Below are 22,456 nucleotides of genomic sequence, written 5' to 3' on the forward strand. Positions count from 1 at the left end.
TATTGCTCTCTGTTCTTTTCATTTTTGCTTCTTTCTGTCCCTGAATCTCTTTTTTTCTGTCTTTTTTGCTTACTCCTCTGCATTCATTTCTCTCTCTTTCACCTTCTTTTCCTCCTCTAAATGCTGACAGTATAGAATTGAAACATTCATGTGGTTTTTAGATTTTTATCTATCATTATATATTTTATTATAAATAATATATTTTATTATGTTGATTAAATGGAAATGTTTATTCCCTGCCCTTAATTTAGAAATCCAGAGCAAAATTTTTTTTTGTTCTTTGAAAATGTGTTACTTTTTAAAATCAACTTAAGTACAATCAAAATGTGTTATTTATTATTTACTGTGGGTCATGGGCTTTTAAGAAAAAAAAGGATTTACCAAGCCCAAAGCAAGGTTTGGACATGCTTGTAGGTTCTTACATATATATACTATATATAGAAAATAATATATAACAAAGTATCATATAATGCATATACAGTAATGTATAATATATATACTAAAATATGTAAATATAACAATATTATATAGAACATAAGCTTAAAATATGTTTATGTAAAAGTAAAATAACAAACTATATCTGTGTGGAATTGTGTGTGTATATATATATATGGCAGTGAGAGGTAGATGTTAAAGGATAAAAGGTGTATCTATTTTTGTTTCTCATATTCAAGGGACTTATTCCCAGAAGCGATTGCCTCATTTTCTCCTTTATCCAGTCCTAAATCAATCAAAGAAATACAGAAGTTAGATAGCAGAAGACCTTATCACACCTACTCCTTGACTGACTTAATAGAATGATATTTATGTTTTGAGTTTGCTTGATTTATGGGAGAATCTATTCAAGAATGATTTAACTAAATAGAATTAAATCTTTCTATAAGCTGAGAATACACTTCTGTTTACTAAATTAAACATAAGTAAACCAGGTGTGGTGGAGCATGCCTAAATAGTTCCAGCTACTTGGGAGGCTGAGGTGGGAGGATGGCTTGAGGCCAATAGTTCAAGGTTGCAGTGCGCTATGATTGTGCCTGTGAATAGCCACTGCACTCCAACCTGGGCAACATAGTAAGTCTCTGTCTCAGAAAAAAAAAATTTTAAGAAAAAAATACATAAATAATTTATACTTTGGTGGGGAGGAAGGAAAATTATTTCAGAATTGTTGTGCTTTAAAATAAGTGATGAGCTGTTGAAATAGATTTGGATTGTTTTGACAAACAGGTGCAGGTTAAAGATTCGCTTGACCAGTTGGTAGGAGGGGTCCCAGTAACCCTGAATGCACAAACAATTGATGTAAACCAAGAGACATCTGACTTGGATCCAAGCAAAAGTGTAACACGTGTTGATGATGGAGTAGCTTCGTTTGTGCTTAATCTCCCATCTGGAGTGACGGTGCTGGAGTTTAATGTGAGCTGAATTCTCCTGTTGTATTTTCTAGGACAATGTGTACTCTTGACCATGTGTTTTGGCTAGTGTGCAGAACAGATGTGGCAGATTTTACACATGAGTCCAGTGAACAGTTCCATAATTTTGCATCCAAGACAAATTAGTCCCAGAGACAATCTGCTAATCCATTGAATGGTCCTTGAGGAAGATAAATGTATCAATTTTTTATTTGGGAGTTAATTGTTTTATCTTACACCATTAAGACCATATCAGACTCTAGAAGCTTCAGAATAGGTATAGCAGTGCACATGAGTGTTAGGAATATCCTCTTTTCCCCCCTCACTTTTAATCCCCTGAAGGGCCACAAAAGGGTCAAAAATATGGAAGCCTCCCTTTTTTCTAACTACAGAAACCATTCTACTTTAGAGCCCACTTAATAGTCTTCTCTCGCAGCAAATATTATTTAAGTTCCCAATCTCAAATAAAATATGAGCAATAACACAGTAACATAGTTACATACTAACATAGTAACATAATAACATAGGCCAATGACTGCAGCATGCATATGCTCACTGTCATCTATTGAGCACTTACTAAATGCTAGGCATCATGCTGAGAGCTTTATGAAGAATACATGAAACACCATTTAATTAGCAAGATGAGTTAGAATATTATCTTTGCCATTGTGTGGCTCAGGAAATGGAGGCTTCTAACCTCTCTTTTGATTAACTAATTTTATCCAGAGTTAATAAGTGGTGGTACTGGTATGCGAACCAGTATGTACCTGACTCCAGAGCATAAGCTAATAACATTTCTGCTGTCTGAGGGTAGATATTGCTGCCATGATATCATTTCTTCTCCACCTCATATTTATAAGCACCCATCTGTGCCTCTACTTTACAATGAAACTGGGCCAGATAGTCTCTGAGATGTTCGTTCATAGCTCCTGTCCCCAAGAGTTAGTGCTACCTCCCCACTACCTCCCTTCTCCTACCCCCATTTCCTAAATGCTTAGGCATCTCTCTGTAATCATCCCATGCAAGGAGAAGTCCCAACTTACCATGACATTTCAGGAAGACCACCAATATTTATTCCTGGAGCATCTTTTTCTCTTCATTTCAGACTTTTCCGCCATAGCCCATAATCCCATCATTCTTGTCTGTAGTCTTTGTAAAGTTGCTTGACACCACAGCTGTATAAACACTGAAGTAATGGAGGGTTTTTTTCCCCTTTAGCATTTGTTATTGTGAAATATAGAAATTTATAAAGCAAGGAAAATAATTTGAAAGGTATGTTTTACAGAAAGCATTACATCACAGTATACATGTCTTTTTGAAATTTCTCTTTTCAGGTCAAAACTGATGCTCCAGATCTTCCAGAAGAAAATCAGGCCAGGGAAGGTTACCGAGCAATAGCATACTCATCTCTCAGCCAAAGTTACCTTTATATTGATTGGACTGATAACCATAAGGCTTTGCTAGTGGGAGAACATCTGAATATTATTGTTACCCCCAAAAGCCCATATATTGACAAAATAACTCACTATAATTACTTGGTAAGTACATAATGATGGATTTACATCTTATTCCCCCACATGGAACATTTTCTTTTGCCTCTAGAGAGGCATTAGAATTATCCTTTATACTTTTATTCCCAAAGCACTTTCAAGAACATCATCTAACTTGAACATCAGTTTCTCAAAAAACCTTTGAAATAGGGCATGATTTTCATGACCATTTCACAGATGAGGAAACTGAGGGACAGAGAAGTTAAAAGACTTATGATGGTTACTCAGCTGGGAAGAGGAAAATTTTGATTTGAGCTGAGGACTCTGACTCCTGTTCTAATAACACTTTTTACCAAAGAGAGCCTAGTTATTCCAAAGCGAGAACCTGATTAAATCATGTTGCCTCTGTTCTCTTTCATGGCCAAAGATTATATGCCTAGACCCAGTTCGGATAAGTGAATTTTATTGTCAAAAAACGGGGAAGCAAAATCCTCTCCTGAGAATTGAATCCTATCTTGCCTGTTCCAATTCCATAGCTCAGCAACATCCCTATTGCATCATTTATATTAAACAGAGGTGGATCGATGAAGCCTGTTGGTGAAACCAAGAAAAAAACTTACAGAAAATATTAAGAGCTTCCTGACAATCACCAAAGAAATGGAATGAATTATTTCGACGGCCAGGCCAAGTGCATGCTGTTGGCTTTTCAATATTTTTGAGGAAGAAATTGAAAAAACAGTAATGAGGACCATAGAAAAATATTGACTGATAAAGGGAAACTCTTTATGGACTAGATACCAAATCCATGTATGCAGTTCTGGTCTCTAAGGACAATTTAAGGGATCTCTGAGGGCATTTTGGCTTCACGTGATTTTTTTTTTTTAATCTTAAACCTTCAATTTAGAATCTAAACCCTGGCTTTAAATCCCCAAATAAGATGCACTCCACTTATTCATCTATTTTTTTTTAATCAGTGAAACCAAAGGGGTTTTAGTGACAGTGTGATGACTTTGAACAGTTTTTGGGTTCAAATTTTAGCTCTCTAATTTACTAGTTGTGTGATTTTAAATTAAAATCAGTATGACTTTTAGTTAGTTTCTGAGCCTCAGTTTCTTAAATGAGGAGAATAATATTCCTCTTATTGATGTATTGTGAGAATGAAAGGAGTTATATACATGTTAAAGTTCCTGGCACATAGTAGGCCCATAAACGTTAACTCACTCTTCCTTCCTTCCTTCATTCCTTCCTTCCTTCCTTCCTTTCTTTCTTTCCTTCCTTCCTTGTTTCTTTCTTTTCTTTCTTTCTTTCCCTCCCTCCCTCCCTTTCCTTCCTTCCTTCCTTCTTTCTTTCTTTCCCTCCCTCCCTCCCTCCCTTCTTTCTTTCCTTCCTTCCTTTCTTTTTGGTGGAGTCTCGCTCTGTCCCCCAAGCTGGAGTGCAGTGGCATGATTTCGACTCACTGCAACCTCTGCCTCCCAAGTTCAAGCAATTCTCCTGCCTCAGCCTTCCGAGTAGCTGGGATTACATATGCCCACCACAGTGCCTGGCTAATTTTTCTATTTTTAGTAGAGCCAGGGTTTCACCATGTTGGCCAGGCTGGTCTCAAACTCCTGACCTCAGGTGATCTGCCTGCCTTGGCCTCCCAAACTTCTGGGATTACGGGTGTGAGCCACCGTGCCCAGCCAAAATTGGTATGTCTTTTTTTTTTTTTTTTTTTGAGACAGAGTCTTGCTCTGTTGCACAGGCTGGAGTGCAGTGGCATGATCTCAGCTCACTGCAACCTTCACCTCTCGGGCTCCAGTAATTCTCATGCCTCAGCCTCCCGAGTAGGTGTGATTACAGTCATGCACCACCATGCCTGGCTAACTTTTGTATTTTTAGTAGAGATGGTGTTTCACTATGTTGGCCAGGCTGGTCTTGAACTCCTGGCCTCAAGTGATCGGCCCACCTCGGCCTCCCAAAGTGCTAGGATTACAGGTGTGAGCCACTGTGCCCAGCCTAACTTTATTTTTCTTTGACATAATTTCTGCTCCAGCTCCAGGCTGCATCCTAAAGCACAGGTTTTGTTTTTGTTTGTTTATTTTTTACTTATTGTTGCTGCTGCTGTTTATTTTTAGATTTTATCCAAGGGCAAAATTATCCACTTTGGCACGAGGGAGAAATTTTCAGATGCGTCTTATCAAAGTATAAACATTCCAGTAACACAGAACATGGTTCCTTCATCCCGACTTCTGGTCTATTACATCGTCACAGGAGAGCAGACAGCAGAATTAGTGTCTGATTCAGTCTGGTTAAATATTGAAGAAAAATGTGGCAACCAGCTCCAGGTAAGCCACAAATTATAAGTCACAATTGAATTTTCTTTTCAATGAAGGAGGCTGCCAAAGTTTTAGCTGCTTCTGAAAAGTCTTGTCTCATACAAATGATCTTTTCTTTTCTTTTTCAAATGAACTTTTAGGTTCATCTGTCTCCTGATGCAGATGCATATTCTCCAGGCCAAACTGTGTCTCTTAATATGGCAACTGGAATGGATTCCTGGGTGGCATTAGCAGCAGTGGACAGTGCTGTGTATGGAGTCCAAAGAGGAGCCAAAAAGCCCTTGGAAAGAGTTAAGTAATGCATGTCTCACTGCAGTGTTGCATGAAGTGTGGCCACCAGGCTAGGATATGTGGGAAGAACTAAGGGAAGACTAGGCCTGCTTTTCTGTAATCTACTCAACATACTCATTTTTAGGAAGGTAAACTATCCTCATGTTAGCTCCCAAAGCACAGGTCAATCCTCTTTTGTTTTTCAAATGTAAACGTAAGCACTTTAAGAATATATGATCATGGTAGCAATTACATTCATGGAGGAAAAATTACTATCAGAATACTTTGGAGGTTTAGGGTAGGGTGTTGATGGCAGTTACAGTAGCTAGTAGCAGCACAGGAAAGACCCGTATAGGTAACATTTGGATTTTTTTTAACTCTCATTGAAATCCATAGCACAGAAGAATCTCAAAATCATTCAATTCTCATAAGTTCCTATTTATCTTATTATGTTCAGCTATTATTTTCGAGGCTTGAATTTCTTTGAACAAGGAAGGAAGGACTGAGAAACTGTAAAATTAAAAAATATTCGGAGAACGAATAAGCCTGTCCAAACAAGTCTTCACCCATTTAGAACCTAGGGACCTCCCCACCAAAATGCACAAAGTTGTGCTTTTAAAGCAACTTAAAATTAATTTCTATGTTAATTCAGTCCTTCATGCATTCATACCTATTTATTTATTTATTTGGAACATTATATTGATTGCAGCATTCATTCTATGTACAAAACACTGTATATCAGTTTCTAAGAAACTCCTCATCAAAGCTATTTGTTTAAGACTTAGTTCTTGATTTAACTTTGAATAGTTATGTATTTATAAATACAAAAGGACAAACTTAGAAACAAAGTTGGGAAATTTTGTCTTTGATCATTTGAAAAATATCATCTGTGTATTTCACTGGTTTGTGATAACCATGTAACAATTAGTACCTTTTAGATCTTTAGAGGAATGATTTATACATCTCAATGGGCTCAACATTTTGCCTTTCTGGACAGGTATTTCAATTCTTAGAGAAGAGTGATCTGGGCTGTGGGGCAGGTGGTGGCCTCAACAATGCCAATGTGTTCCACCTAGCTGGACTTACCTTCCTCACTAATGCAAATGCAGATGACTCCCAAGAAAATGGTAAAATGCTCAGCATGTTTATTACTGAAAATCCCATTGATCATTTGCCCCCCAGATCTCATTTTTATCCTTCTTCCCAAATATTCTGTACCCTGATCTTAGAATGCCAAGACTACATAACTCACCTGTATAAAATGTTTCACTGGCCTTCAAGATAAAGTACAAATTCTTTAGTGCAGTACTCAAAACCTTCCATGATCTTCTCCCTGGCTTTCTCCAACTAGCTCTTACCCTGCTGTGCCTTACGTTATGTTTAAGCTCTACAGAACCAAGTGGAGTTCTTGAGTGGCATTATGCTATTTTGCACCTTTGGGCCTTTATTTATTGGAATTGGTTTCCCCTTCATTAGCCTGGAGAAGCAATGTAAGAATCATCGCCTCTACGAGACCTCTTCCCCACATAGAATTTATAATTCCCTCCTCCTTTAATAGGGAGGCTATTGCAGGGACTAGATCTATTTACAAGTTATAGAACAGCATTGTGTCATTGTGCATTCTTACATGTAGTTGTAAGTCCTGCTCACCTACTGCATCAGGAGCTCTTTAAGGATAGTAACCATACCTTAATCATCTTCTTTCTATGGTTTTAAAATTGTTCATAATTATATTTGATATTGTGGTATTCATAGTTATATTTGCAATAATATAGCACAAAGAGCAAATAATAAAAATAGCATACCCAACAAAAGCATCACTCACTCTAAATGCTTAGGTATTTCTCTGGAATCAGTGGATCAGAGAGGCTGCAGGATTCAAAACCAAATTCAGATAAAATAAGTCAAAAGATATGACACTAGATCATGAACTCCACTAAGATAAAACAAGTCATATTAAGAAGTATGGTGCACAGTTCCTAATCCAAAGCAGCCCCTCAATATTTGTTAAGGAATGACTTGTGAAGGCTCTAAATACTTAGTTTCATGGAATTTTTTTTTTGAGATTTTATCTCCTTTTTAATCCTTCTTCTTTATCTTTTCTTAAAAAAAAACCAGACGAACCTTGTAAAGAAATTCTCAGGCCAAGAAGAATGCTGCAAAAGAAGATAGGAGAAATAGGTACTGTAAGATTCATGTGATTGTAAAAAGGTTATGGTCATATCATTCAAAAACTGGATAAAATTAAATGTTATATAAATTCCCCTAATTGAAATAGAATGAATGAAAAGAAAGATATGTATGGAGGTCTAGCTTATCTCTCTCAGAAAGATTAATCCAAATAAAGTCTAGTAGTTCATTTGCCATAGCCTTAATCTAAGGAAATAGGTCTTTATTACTTCAAGCTCTAAAATCCAAAATATTAGCTTTTATTTGTCATAAATATTTTCTCTCTGATAACTTCATCTGGCAATTAAAATCATATCCTTCCATTTTATTCTGACAAAATCCATGATTTGACTATTTTGGGGATATACCTAGAAGTCTATTACTTCTATTTCATATATTTAACTGTTAGTAGCATTGTTCTTTGGAAAATGCATCTTGTGAGAATTATTTTAAAATAATTATTTAAATGGTTATGATAATTCGTCATGCTACTGTAGAAAGAATATCAAACTGGGAGTCAGCAAATTGAGTTCAACTAATATCATGCCTATGGTAATATAATAGTTTCTTCCATTTGTATATGAGTTATTTTAATTCTAACCTTTATTCTAAGTTCTAATGATATGAAAAGAGAGACATTGACTAATCTGAGCACTTACAGTGAAGGATAATGCTACTAGGTGAAGTCCACAAACCATGTTATATAAGAAGTTTTTGAAAAATAGGATATTCAGCTTGAAGAAGGAAATATTTGTATAGTGATGATAGCCATCTTCAAATATTTGAAGGCTTCTTGGATATTTAACTTATTTTCTTAAAAAACATTTTCTATTCTTTTTCTATATTTTTCTGCATATTTTCAGCAGAACCCAAAGTTCCAGTTTCAAGAGTTAGTATTTAGCTTAATTGCAGGAAACCCTTTAACCATTTAGTGTGAGCTGGAATGGACCATTTGGTAAGGTCACATTCTCCCCATTCTTAGAATAGTTCCAAGGGGAGTCTGGACAGTCAACTAGCCATAACTATTGTGGGTAGGGGGGTCATATAGCAACAGAAACCAGGTATCCCTTGAGATTCCTTCTAAGCCTGAGATGTTATGACTCTGAGTCATCAAGAGCACTTGCATTATTACCATTTCAGCTGCTAAATATAAACATTCAGTAGTGAAGAAATGTTGTTACGATGGAGCCTGCGTTAATAATGATGAAACCTGTGAGCAGCGAGCTGCACGGATTAGTTTAGGGCTAAGATGCGTCAAAGCTTTCACTGAATGTTGTGTCGTCGCAAGCCAGCTCCGTGCTAATATCTCTCATAAAGACATGCAATTGGGAAGGCTACGTAAGTATGACATTTTCTATCAGAATTCTGCCCAATATGGGGAATTTTGTGTAATTTTATGCTGCTAAGAAAGGCAGTTTTCATGATCTATTTAGAATTGAAAGTAGAAAAGATAACTTGTAAATGTCCATAAGAAAAAAAAATCCTTCATTTTTGGGCATCTGAAGAGGTACAGTACAGAGCAGAGTACACTAGGCCAGAGTTAAGACCTGGCATAACCTTAAAGCCAAGTCATCCCATAAACTTGAATGATTATTTATCCTCTCTAAGCCTCATGCAAGGAGCTTTGACCAGATCCTCTCCAATATGCCTGTGAGTTCTACAAGTCTACGCTTTTGTGATATTACAACCATTAAAAATTCTGTCTATATCTACATTGATGAAATAAAGGAGAATATTTCTAAATCTAGCCTAAGGTTAAGTGTACTTATATAAAAGCTGATGTCTTATTTCAGTTTCAACCACAATACATGTTTCCAGAATTTATAGAACTCTCATTAACATGTTTTCAGAACTTTTAGGACTTTATATATAGTCTTTTTTTTTTTTTTTTTTTTTTCAGTAGGAATCTGGCTCTCTCACCCAGGCTGGAGTACAGTGGTGCAATCTTGGCTTACTGCAACCTCTGCCTCTGGGTTCAAGCGATTCTCCTGCCTCAGCCTCCTGAGTAACTGGGATTAAAGGCGCCTGCCACCACACCTGGTTAATTTTTGTATTTTTAGTAGGGACAGGGTTTCACCATATTGGCCAGGCTGGTCTCGAACTCCTGACCTCAGGTGATCCGTCCACCTCGGCCTCCCAAAGTGCTGAGATTACAGGCGTGAGCCACTGTGCCCAGCCTATGTATAGTCTTTAACAAAACAAGCAAAAGCAAAATGACAGCTTCTGTTTTATACTTATGTGTGCTGCATAATGACATTTTCATCAATGATGGACCACATGTGCAGTGGTGATCCTATAGGATTATAATACCGTATTTTTTCTGTACCTTTCCTGTGTTTAGATATGCTTAGATACACAAATACTTATCATTGCATTACAGTTGTCTGCAGTATTCTGTTCAGTAACATGCTGTACAGGTTTGTAGCCTAGGAGAAATAGGCTATACTATATAGTCTAGATCTGTAGTAAGTTATACCATCTAGATTAGTGTAAGTATGCTCCATGATGGTTACACAACAAAATCATCTAACAACATATTTCTCAGAACATAGCCCTATTGTTAAGCAATATCTAATAACCATAATTTTGGTAAATGGCCACAAAATTTATGTTTGTAGAAATATATTCATTGAGATGTACAGTGTCTAAGATTCAGATTGTTTTCCAATATTTGTTTTGCTTTGTTTGTTTGTTTGTTTGAGAGACAGAGTTTTGTTTTTGTTGCCCAGGCTGGAGTGCAATGGCGCAGTCTCAGCTCACTGCAACCTCCGCCTCCCGGGTTCAAGCAATTCTCCTGCCTCAGCCTCCCAAGTAGCTGGGATTACATGCACCTGCCACCATGCCTGGCTAATAATATTTGCTTATTATAAGCAGAATTTTAATAAACAATCTAGTCCATATGTTGTTTTTCTTTTTGGAGGGAGGATTTGGCTTTTTTTCTCTTAATTTTTTTTAATTTTTAAATTTATGTGGGTAAATAGTATTTACGGGCTACACGAGATACTTTGATACAGGAATGCAATAAGTAATAATCATATCATGGAAAATGGGGTATCTATCCCCTGAGGTATTTCTCCTTTGTTTTATAAACAATCCAATTATACTCTTTTAGTTATTTTTAAATGTACAATTAAATTATTATTGACTGTAGTCACCCTGTTGTGCTGTCAAGTACTAAGTCTTATTCATTCTTTCTATTTTTTGTACCCATAAACCATCCCCACATCCCCCTCATCCTCCTACTACCTTTCCCAGCCTTCTACTCTATATCTCCATGAGTTAAATTGTTTTGATTTTTAGCACCCACAAATAAGTGAGAACATGTGAATTTTGTCTTTCTGTGCCTGACTTATTTCACTTAACATAATGACCTCCAGTTCCATCCATATTGTTGCAAATGACAGGATCTCATTCTTTTCATGGCTGAGTAGTATTCCATTGTGTATATGCACCACATTTTCTTTATCCATTCATCTGTTGATTGACATTTAGGTTGCTTCCAAATCCTGACTATTTTTAACAGTGCAGCAACAAACATGGGCGTGCAGATATCTCTTCGATGTACTGATTTTCTTTCTTTTGGGTATATACCCAGCAGTGGGATTGCCAGATCATATGGTAGCTCTATTCTTTGTTTTTTAAGGAACCTCCAAACTGTTCTCCGTAGTGGTTATAGTAATTTACATCCCCACTAACAGTGTACAAGGGTTCCCTTTTCTCCACATCCCCTCCAGCATTTGTTATTGCCTGTCTTTTGAATAAAAGCCATTTTAACTGAGATGAGATGATATTTCATTGTAGCTTTGATTGCATTTCTCTGGTGATTACTGATGTTGAGCACCTTTTCACATGCTTTTTTGCCATTTGTATGTCTTCTTTAGAGAAATGTCTATTCAAATCTTTTGCCCATTTTTAAGTGGGATTATTACATTTTTTCCTGTAGAGTTGTTTGAACTCCTTATATATTCTTGTTATTAATCTCTTGTCAGATGGGTAGCTGCAAGTATTTTCTCCTGTTCTGTAGGTTGTCTGCTTACTTTATTGATTCCTTTGCTGTACAGAAGCTCTTTAACTTGATGTGATCCCATTTGTCCATTTTGGCTTTGGTTGTCTGTGTAGTGGGGTATTACTCAAGAAACTTTTGCCCAGACCAATGTCCTAGAGAGTTTTCCCAGTGTTTTCCTATAGCAGTTTTATAGTTTGAGGTCTTAGAGTTAAATCTTTAATCAATTTTTATTTGAGTTTTGTATATGGCAAGAGATAAGGGTCACGTTTCATTCTTCTGCATGAATGGGATAACCAGTTTTCCCAGCACCATTAATTGAAGAGACTGTCCTTCCTCCAATGTATGTTCTTGGCACCTTTGTCAAAAATGAGTTCACTATAGGTGTGTGGATTTGTCTGGGTTTTCTATTCTGTTCCATAGGTCTATATGTCTGCTTTTATGCCACTACCATGCTGTTTTGGTTACTATAGCTCTATAGTATAATTTGAAGTCAGGTAATGTGATTCCTCCAGTTTTTTTCTTTTTGCTCGGGATTGCTTTGGCTATTCTGGTCTTTTGTAGTTCCATATGAATTTTAGGATTTTTTTTTCTATTTCTGCAAAGAATGTTATTGGTGTTTTCATAGAGATTGCATTGAATCAGTAGATTGCTTTGGGTATTAAGGCGTTTTAACAATATTGATTCTTCCAATCCATGAATATGGAATAACTTTCCATTTTTTTTGAGTGTCCTCTTGAATTTCTTTCATTGGTGTTTTATAGTTTTCATTGTAGAAATCTTTTACTTCTTTGGTTAATTCCTAGGTATTTAATTTTATTTGTGGCTATTGTAAATGGTATTACTTTTTAAATTTCTTTTTCACATTGTTCATTATTGACATATAGAAATGCTACTGATTTTTGTATGTTGATTCTATATCCTGCAACTTTATTGAATTCATTTAGCAGTTCTAATAGTTTTTTGGTGGCGTCCTCAGGTTTTTCCAAATATATGATCATATCATTTGCATACAAGGATAACTTGACTTCTTGCTTTCTAGTTTGGATGACCTTTATTTCCTTCTCTTGTCTAATTGTTCTGGCTAGGACTTCCAGTGCACTAGGACTTGCCTAGAAATTGCAGTCCTTGTGGCCTAGACTGCCCCACAAGTTAACCTAGGGCCCTAGAGCACTCCAGCCCATGGTGGGGAGGCTTGCTGGAACTCAAGCTCCAACCACTGGGATGAGCGATGCCCCTCTGGCTAGGGCCAGTCCAAATGCTCCCTCCATGGGCAGACACCAGGTGAGTACAGCCTGGTTCTGCTTTCCACCGTGACAGTGCAACACTGAGTTCAATGCAAAGCCACAGAATGAGTGCACTCTCCCTCTCCCAACACAGAGATTCTCCATGCTGCACAGTCACTGCTAGGGGATGTGGGAGGAGTGGCATTGGTGCTTCAAGACTATCTTTCCTGCCCTCTTCAATGTCTCTTTCGGCGATGTAAAGTCAAAACCAGGTACTGTGATTGCTCGCCTGATTTTTGGTTCTCTTGATGGTGCTTTTTGTGTGTAGTTAGTTGTTAAAATTTAGTGTACCAACAGGAAAGACAAATGGTGTAGGCTTCTATTCAGCCATCTTGCTCTCCCCCCTCATATATTTTTTCGTTTTTCAATTTTTCAACTATAATCATCTGGCTTGGCTTCAGCTGGATAGAAGTCTCTCTCTGCAGCCCCCTCCTTCCTGGAACTCTCCCTCATTCCAGACAAGTTGGCCTTGCAAAACTCCCATCAGTGTTGCCACAAGTCTTCAAAATCATCAGGCTCTGCTTGTATTCCTCTCCCTGCCCTAGTCTGTAAACTGCCTCTAGGCAGTAAGCTGGGGCAATTTTAGGTTTCACCTAATTGTTTCCTTTCTCTTAGAGATCACAGTCTTGCTTATGCTGTAATGTCTGAAAACTGTTATTTTGCATATCATGTTTTGTTTTCTATTAAGGCATCTTATATGAAAACAGAAGTTCAGTCCATTTTTATTAAAGTAAATATAAACAAATTACCAAGTTAAAGAAGGCAGAGAACCATATAAAGCCTCCTTTTTTCTAATATAAACACAATTATTACAATTATATAAGTGCAAATAACTTTATAGACTGATCGATATCTTGTATAATCTCAGGAATACTAAACATTTAGCAATTTAAGAAAAAAATCATTAAAGATATTTAATGCTTTGTTTTGCCAATGCTGTTAGTGGAAAAATCCTAAGGCCTTTATAGTTTGTTTGTTTGTTTGTGACAGAGTCTCTCTCTGTTACCCAGGCTGGAGTGCAGTGGTGCAATCTCGGCTCACTGCAACCTCTACCTCCCAGGTTCAAGTGATTCTTGTGCCTCAGCCTCCTGAGTAGCTGGGACTATAGACACCCGCCACCATGCCCAGCTAATTTTTGTGTTTTTAGTAGAGACGGGGTTTCAACATGTTGCCCAGGCTGGTTTCGAATTCCTGACCTCAGGTGATCTGCCCACCTCGGCCTCCCAAAGTGCTGGGATTACAGGCATGAGCCACTGCACCCTGCCTATAATTCTATTTTGGAAGCATTAAACAAAATGTTTTATTTACCTTTCAGAAAATGCTTAAGTTATAGATTAATGGCCATATTTTAAAATTCACCTATAAGTAGAATTTATATTGTTTTTCCATAATTGAATATGATTTTTTTGTCCAGACATGAAGACCCTGTTACCAGTAAGCAAGCCAGAAATTCGGAGTTATTTTCCAGAAAGCTGGTTGTGGGAAGTTCATCTTGTTCCCAGAAGGTATTATACTTCTTTCATGTTTCCTTGAAAGAAATGTGGATAATGCAAGTATTATGGCCAAAAATCTAGAAACTACCCATTTCCCAATAGCTTGCATAGGAGTTAAGATGATCCTGCAATTTGATCAAATTTTGTTTTGTTTTGCTTTGCTTTTTTAAATTTTTATTTTTTTAATATACATCGTACTGGTGATTGGCTCCAGGTCAGAATGAAGAAGGGTGCTATTCCATTTAATTTTATTTGACTTCAGTATGCATTTACTACACACAACTATGTGCGATACACTATATTAAGCCACTATTTTTATCCTAAAATATCTGTACTATAAAACAAACATTAATAAACAGGAAAAAAAGTTTTTTTTTAAAAGTTTTCTATTCAACACATTTTAAGGAAACACTTCCTCTATACCACTGAAAACAGTGATGGGCTGAGTCCTCGAGCCATACTCTTCTTAGATGGGCTTAAAGCACTGGTTTTCCAATGAGAAGGCAAGGAATGAGTTCAAAGCCCTGCAGTTGTCTCCTCACGCATCTCCTTGTTTCTACCCTTGTCTTCTCTAATCCTTCTTCCACACAATTGTTGTCCATTTCATCTGACATTACCCATTAGCTAGCATGTCCTCTAGTAAACCTTCTGGCCACTGCTCCCCACACTACCAGTGATTGGATTAATTGCACCCTCAATTAACCCTGTTGCGTGTATCATATTGTATTATAATGACTTGTTTACTTTCCTGTCTTCCACATTAAAATGTAAATACCTCAAGGGCATGAACTAAATTCAGATTACTGTTTTATATCCAGGACTTGGCCTAGGATACTGAAAATAAATGTGTTGAACGAATGCACACTGCCTCTGAACTCTTATAATGCCTTATTGGTACAATTATTACAGTGCAGTGTAATTTATTTACTTAACTATTTCTTCCACTAGATTGTAAACTGCCTGAGAGCAGGACTGTATCTTATCAGTGCTGTTTACTCAGTACTCAGCACTATACCTGATACAAAGTTGGTAGACAATAGCTGTAAATAAATATACAAGCTTAATCATAATCAGCAGTTTTTAGTTATGTCAACTTTGTTTTGAGCAGTGCTAACATGCATCACTTTGCTTCCCTATTTTAGAATATACTCACAACAAACATATCTTTTTCTTTGTTTGTGTGCTTGGATTTTGCAATGTTTCAAAGGCATTCTTCTGAACTTGAATTCTCATCATAGAGGTGCAATGTCTAAAAACATGCAATATATAAGAGAGTTACTGAATATATTTTTCTTGATGAGGTTTTCCTTAATGATGTGATTTCATCTCGTGAATTTTTTTCTTTCTCTAAAGTAGTTTGAAGCAAAAATTCTGTTAATGGATGTCTCTGTTAAGTTGGGTTAATCAATATTCCACTGTATTTGAATATCAACATTTTAACTTCCAGAAAACAGTTGCAGTTTGCCCTACCTGATTCTCTAACCACCTGGGAAATTCAAGGTGTTGCCATTTCAAACAATGGTAAGCAGGTTTAAGTGATATATGCATTTAAATAGTGATTTGATTAGCAAGATGTAATTCTTTGTTAGTATCTATTTAGTTTACCCAGGACTTAAATGGTAGCAATTTTAAAAAATATTCTTTTTTTATGTATTACCAAAAGACTTGGATATACTCACATCTTTGAACATATTGATTTCTCCTTTCACTCCTCTCTTTTTTTTCTTTTTCCTTTTTTTGTAAATGAAGAAGGGGTCTCGCTATGTTGTCCAAGCTAGTCTCAAATTCCTAGTTTCAAGCAACCTTCCCACCTCCACCTTCCAAAGTGCTGGGATTACAGCTTGAGCCACTGCACCCAGCCTCAAGTCTTTATTTTCCTTCACTTTTCTCACTGACTGGGAGCTTGTGTAGAGTTAGAAACAAATAAATGACCTCTCTTGGGCTGATCTTTATGATGATTAAGTGCAGATGCTTTCCAAATAGCTTCAGGAATGGTTTTGTTTGTTTGTTTGCTACTTTTGTTTTAAAATCTTGGTTTCCACAATCAAAATTTTATACTCATTAAAAATGGAGCCAATAATGAATATCTAAAAAGATTTGGTGTGTTAGTTGATAAACATTCTCATGCCTTAAATAGAATTAACTATTTGTTGAATAAATGAAGTTTTTTGTTAATACTAATTATTATTGAAATTAAGATCAATGAATAGAAAATTCAAGGACATGAGTTGAGAGTTCAGAGAAAAACATGATCTAATATTTTTTCCTTGAAGTAAAGCAAATGTGAGAAATTTTAATACCAATAAAACATTATAGGAATTTCCTAATATGATTCTACTTTGCTTCCACTTTGGGCTGAAGGTATATGTGTTGCTGATACTGTCAAGGCAAAGGTGTTCAAAGATGTCTTCCTGGAAATGAATATACCATATTCTGTTGTACGAGGAGAACAGATCCAATTGAAAGGAACTGTTTACAACTATAGGACTTCTGGGATGCAGGTAAGTAGGTGTTAATATTTATGGGATAAAGGAAACATTCTCTGGTTTTCTGAGAATTCTATTAGTGGAATTACCATACACAAAAAAGTAAAAGTTCAACTCAGTTCAGCAATAGAAACCAAACACTTAAAATGAGCATTGTACTATATGTGTAGGGATGTGAATTAAAGGGATGAAGGAAGGAGGAAGGACAAGTAGGTATTCATGTAACTTCAATTGAAAGAATAAATTGCACAAGATAATCCATGTGCTGTGGAAGTCCAGAGAAGGATGAATTCATCTTTAGTTCCTTTATTTGCCTATACTCAGAGTTCCTTGATTTCCTTGATTCTAACAACCCTTTCCTCCATTTTAGCCATTCATACTCATCTTCACTTTATAGATCTTATCATCCTCTCTGAAATCTTGATTTCAGACTTTCACATCTCACCATCCAGTGACAACCTCCTTCCTGTCCTCCTAACTCATTAACCAGATTACTTCCATAGCTCTGGGTCAGTAGCATCACTGAAACCTTCAGTCCGTTGACTCAATCCCTTTTATTGTCCATTACTTCCCTGCTCTTTTTACTTTACTCCTTGTTCAGATTAGAATTCACCAGCCATCATTAAAACCACACTGACTAAAATTATGCCAACTCCCTGGATCCTATCTCACTCCAGGACACAATTCCAATCATGATTGGACCCACCATTTATCTTCTCTTTGCCAGCAAACCCCTAAAGAGAATTATATAATAGGCTGACTGATTTGACTTGAAAATCACAGTCACAAAACTTTTCATGAGAATTCAATGTGTTCCAAAATTCTAGCTATATTTTTTAAAAACACTAACTTTATTCTTAGAGATTAGAATTTCAGTGGTTTCCTAAAATTTTGCTTACATACCCTCTTGTTTTGGAAAAACTATGTACCCCTCTGACACTTTTTTTTTTTTTAAGACGGAGTCTCGCTCTGCTCTCTGACACATTTTAAAATTGGCATCTAAAATTTTTATCATACATTTTTTAAAAGATGGCAATCTATTACTTTTAAAATATTTAAATATTGGTATCTTAAAATAAAACTGTTTTATCAAACTTATGTATAGCAGACTCCAAATACCATAGCAATCAATTTTTTAAATGCTCAAATAAGCTTTTTTTTTTCAAGATGGAGTCTTGCTCTATTGCCCAGGCTGGAGTGCAGTGGTGCGATCTCGGCTCACTGCAAACTCCTCCTCCCCTGTTCAAGCAATTCTCATGACTCAGCCTCCTGAGTAGCTAGGATTACAGGTACACGCCACCATGCTTGGCTAATTTTTGTATTTTTAGTAGAGACAGGTTTCGCCATGTTGGCCAGGCTGGTCTTGAACTCCTGACCTCAAGTGACCCACCTGCCTCAGCTTCCCAAAGTGCTGGGATTACAAGCGTGAGCCACTGCTCCTGGGCTTGAATAAGCTCTTAGCAACAGATTACATATCATTCCTTTTCCTCAATGAATTCATATTTCCATTTTGCTCCCCTAATGTTATATATTTTATGCATGAATTTTTTCTTTTGATCACCTTATTATACTTTAATGAACAAAAATATGCACATACATTGAAAATGAAATATCTTAAAATTTCATGATTGTAAAATTCCAAGTATCAAATGATATGTGGATTTAGGTATCATTACAAATATTATTATTAGTATACTATTGATAAAATAACATATTTCTAAAGTTATTAAATGTAAAAATAAAATTTTATTTAAAAACTCTCTTCTCCGCCAGGAGCGGTGGCTCAGGCCTGTAATCTCAGCACTTTGGGAGGCCGAGGCGGGTGGATCACGAGGTCAGGCGATCGACACCATCCTGGCAAACACGGTGAAACCCCATCTCTACTAAAAATACAAAAAAGTTAGCCGGGCTTGGTGGCGGGCGCCTGCAGTCCCAGCTACTCGGGAGACAGAGGCAGGAGAATGGCGTGAACCCGGGAGGCGGAGCTTGCTGTGATCCGAGATCGCGCCACTACGCTCCAGCCTGGGCGACAGAGCGACACTCCGTCTCAAAAAAAAAAAATTATCTTCTCATTAGATAAATGAAATTTTTCTCTCAATTGGCTTAATAGTTATGGATAAATGTTATTTATTGTTAGAAATGAGAGAGGGTTTGGCATAAATTCTATTCTTATTTTTCATTTTTATAGAGGTAGGCATTGCTGTTCAACCCAATTTTATCAGGAAGGTTGATAAAATAAAAATATTGTCAATTTTATTACCCCTTTATCAATACATTTTAATCTTATATCTTGGAGCTTCACATTTAGCTTATTCAATTTATGTAATATGTTTGTCATATAATCTAACTGGAAAAATCAGTCCTCATTGATAAAATAATCAGCGAAAATCAGACTTACTCTTTGTCGTAGAAATGCCAATTTCATTTTTCAATCCAAATCATGTTAAGAAATGTCACTCTTTTTTTCACAATTTTATTTTCAGTAAAAATGAACTTTTCCATATAAACTTGTTTCATCAGGTAACGCTAAATATCAGAGAATGCACACACAAATTTTACTTGGCCACAGGATGTAAATGGGGAATAAACTTAAGTAATCAGAATTTACCATACTGATGGTATTATCTTTTTTTTTTTTCTTTTTTTGAGACAGAGTCTTGCTCTGTCACCCAGGCTGGAGTGCAATGGCACGATCTCGGTTCACTGCAGCCTCCGCTTCCCAAGTTCAAGTGATTCTCCTGCCTCAGCCTCCTGAGTAGCTGGGATTACAAGCGTGTGCCAGCTTGTAATTTTTTTTATTTTTGCATTTTTAGTAGAGACAGGGTTTCACCATGTGGTCCAGGCTGGTCTCGAACTCCTGACCTTGTGATCTGCCCACCTTGGCCTCCCAAAGTGCTGAAATTACAGGCATGAGCCACTGTTCCCCAGCCAGTATTATCTTATTTTTACAGAAATAAAATCAAAATGTTACTCATTTCTCTTCCTTAGAATTTACTCACAGGGTTTGCATAAATCCTATGAATCATGCCACCATCTTCAGCCCTGTGGAATTGCCCTCCCTCATTTGGCTCCATCCCCACCACCCTAAATACAACGTGAAGAGTTGGAGAAGGACCTCGATTAAGAAGCTGTAAAGTTGCCTTTACATTATTTCTTTTAAACCCACTAGCTTTTCTGCAGACAGAATGCTTCATGAATTTAAGATAATCATAACTCAGATAGAGATACCAAAGGCCATTTCTCCATCAGGTTCCTGTAGTGGTTTTCATGTCTCAAAATCCTGATTCAAGATGGGCTTGAGGCTTGGAAACTGAGATACTAAGACAGTCAGACCATCTCATCAAAACAGACTCAGCATAATTTTATAACTCACACTGATCTTGGCTACCAAAGGATTTTGGTAGATGATTAAGGAGGTGTCACTCTTAAACCATGTAAATTGTAATTTGAGATAGACACATAAATAGGTGGCCATAACAGATGGGTAAGGCACAGAGGCCACAGCCAAACTCTGCTCAACTGTAGGATTGAGATCAGCAAGGGCTCCTTTGCTCACCTAGTCTTAGACATATAAAATCGGTTTGTGTAGGTATGTGTATATATATATACACACATATATATACATATATATACACACATATATACATATATATACATATATATATATACACACTGCCTCAGCAATTTGTGTTTCCACCAATAATATTATCAGAGACATCCTTTCATATCAGTATATACAGATTTACTTCATTACTTTAATGGCTGCACAGTAATTCACGTGGTGGGTATACTATAATTTATTGAACCATGTTTCTATTAAAGACATTTGGGTTGTTTACAGCTTTTCACTATTATAACTGATTTTGCAAAGTCTCCATTTATGCATACATATCTTCCTACATGTATATTTCTGTAGGATAGATGTTTTGTCTTGGAGTGAACTAACTGGGCTAAAGGGCATGGATATTTTACCTTCTGATAATAAATATTGCCATAATTATCTTCCAAAAGGATTACATCACTTGACATTCTTACCAAGTGTATGCAGGTAGCCTTGATCCCTCACATTCTTATAATTTGGGGGAATAAACATTTTTTCTTTTATTCATACAATGAACACTTATACAGAAATTGAAATGAATGGACTAGATAACTACATGCATCATTTTGATTAAAGCTCAAAAATGTAACATTGCTGAAAAAAGCAAATTGCAGAATAATATGTATACACAATGAATACAACTACATAATATTTAAAAACATGAAAGACCACGCTATATATTGTTTGTTAATACACATAAAATTTTTGCCAAGTTGACAGACACAAGTGATATGTCACTGATGTTTCTATTTCACTACCCTGATTACTAGCAATGTTGAACCTCATTTCATTTGTCTGTTGGCTGTTTGTATTTCTTCTTTCATGTATTCTGTGATATCCTATATACTATTTTAATATCCTTTCTTTTGCTTTCCATTGAGTTCCTTTTTTCTGGGGTAAGTTACCTAGCTTCTTCTTGCTTAGTTTCCTCATCTGACAAATGGGATGATAATAGTGTCTATTTCATAGTTGAAGATTAAATGAGCTAATTCATGTAAATATAGTACTTGGCCCATAGTGAGTACTCAACAAATGTACTTATTATCGTTTACAGGAGCACTTTGTATGTTAGAGCTATAAATTCTTTATTGATTATAAATGTTGCTGGTATTTAATCTGCTACTTGTCTTTAACTTTGTTATTAGTGTTTTTAATTTGTATGTTATAAAATCTGTAGATCTTTTCCTTTATGTCATTTGAGTTTTGTGTTTTTGGAAATCTTTTCTCACTGCAAGTTTTAAAAACGTTTTTCTACAAAATACTGCATGTTCTCACTTATAAGTGGGAGCTAAACATTGAGTATATATGGACACAAAGAAGGGAACAACAGACACCAGGGCCTGCTTGAGGGTGGAGGGTGAGAGAAGGGTAAAGATCAAAAAATGACCTATTAGGTACTATGCTTATTACCTGAATGATGAAAGAATCTGCACACCAAACCCCTGCAACACGCCATTTACCTATACAACAGACCTGCACATGTGCCCCGAACCTAAAATAAAATGTTTTTCTAAAGAACTGTTTTTTCTATATTTTCTATGGTACTTTTATAGTTTTTTGTGAGCATTTAGATTTTTTTATCTGAAATAAGGATCTAATCCCAAATAGCCAGATGATCCAGCAGTATTTGTTAAGGAATTCATGCTTTTCCAACTGATTTAAAATGTCATCTTGCCCCCATATATATTGAATTTCCATATATGTGGATCTATTTATAGATTCTCTCCTCTGTTTTGTTTACATCAGTATCACACTGATTTAAAGTACTATAGATTTGTGGTTGTATTGTATATCTATTAGGCAAGTACTCTCTGGTATTCTTATTTTTCAAACGTCTTTGATGTTGTTATTCTTACACATTTACTCTGCCAGATAAACTTTGGAATTAGTTTGTTGAATTCTCCTTTTAAAATTATAATAGGGTTTTCATATTGTCCTGA

General features: G+C 36.3%; 1 protein-coding gene across 3 annotated transcripts in view; it reads left to right on the plus strand.

Annotated features, from left to right (window-relative positions):
* The window catches only part of C5 (complement C5), a 123,015-nt gene that overhangs the window by 52,391 nt on the left and 48,168 nt on the right, over nucleotides 1-22,456 (plus strand). For all 3 annotated transcript variants that reach the window (XM_024930018.4, XM_055117684.2, XM_063594244.1), the window contains 10 exons: nucleotides 1,222-1,407; nucleotides 2,738-2,941; nucleotides 5,008-5,217; nucleotides 5,349-5,498; nucleotides 6,476-6,605; nucleotides 7,597-7,659; nucleotides 8,788-8,985; nucleotides 14,351-14,441; nucleotides 15,877-15,950; nucleotides 16,791-16,930. In XM_024930018.4, the coding sequence (XP_024785786.2) occupies nucleotides 1,222-1,407; nucleotides 2,738-2,941; nucleotides 5,008-5,217; nucleotides 5,349-5,498; nucleotides 6,476-6,605; nucleotides 7,597-7,659; nucleotides 8,788-8,985; nucleotides 14,351-14,441; nucleotides 15,877-15,950; nucleotides 16,791-16,930 (1,446 nt within the window). The remainder of the gene's footprint in view (nucleotides 1-1,221; nucleotides 1,408-2,737; nucleotides 2,942-5,007; nucleotides 5,218-5,348; nucleotides 5,499-6,475; nucleotides 6,606-7,596; nucleotides 7,660-8,787; nucleotides 8,986-14,350; nucleotides 14,442-15,876; nucleotides 15,951-16,790; nucleotides 16,931-22,456) is intronic.

Source organism: Pan paniscus, chromosome 11 (genome assembly GCF_029289425.2).
Source record: "Pan paniscus chromosome 11, NHGRI_mPanPan1-v2.0_pri, whole genome shotgun sequence".
Taxonomy (NCBI): domain Eukaryota; kingdom Metazoa; phylum Chordata; class Mammalia; order Primates; family Hominidae; genus Pan; species Pan paniscus.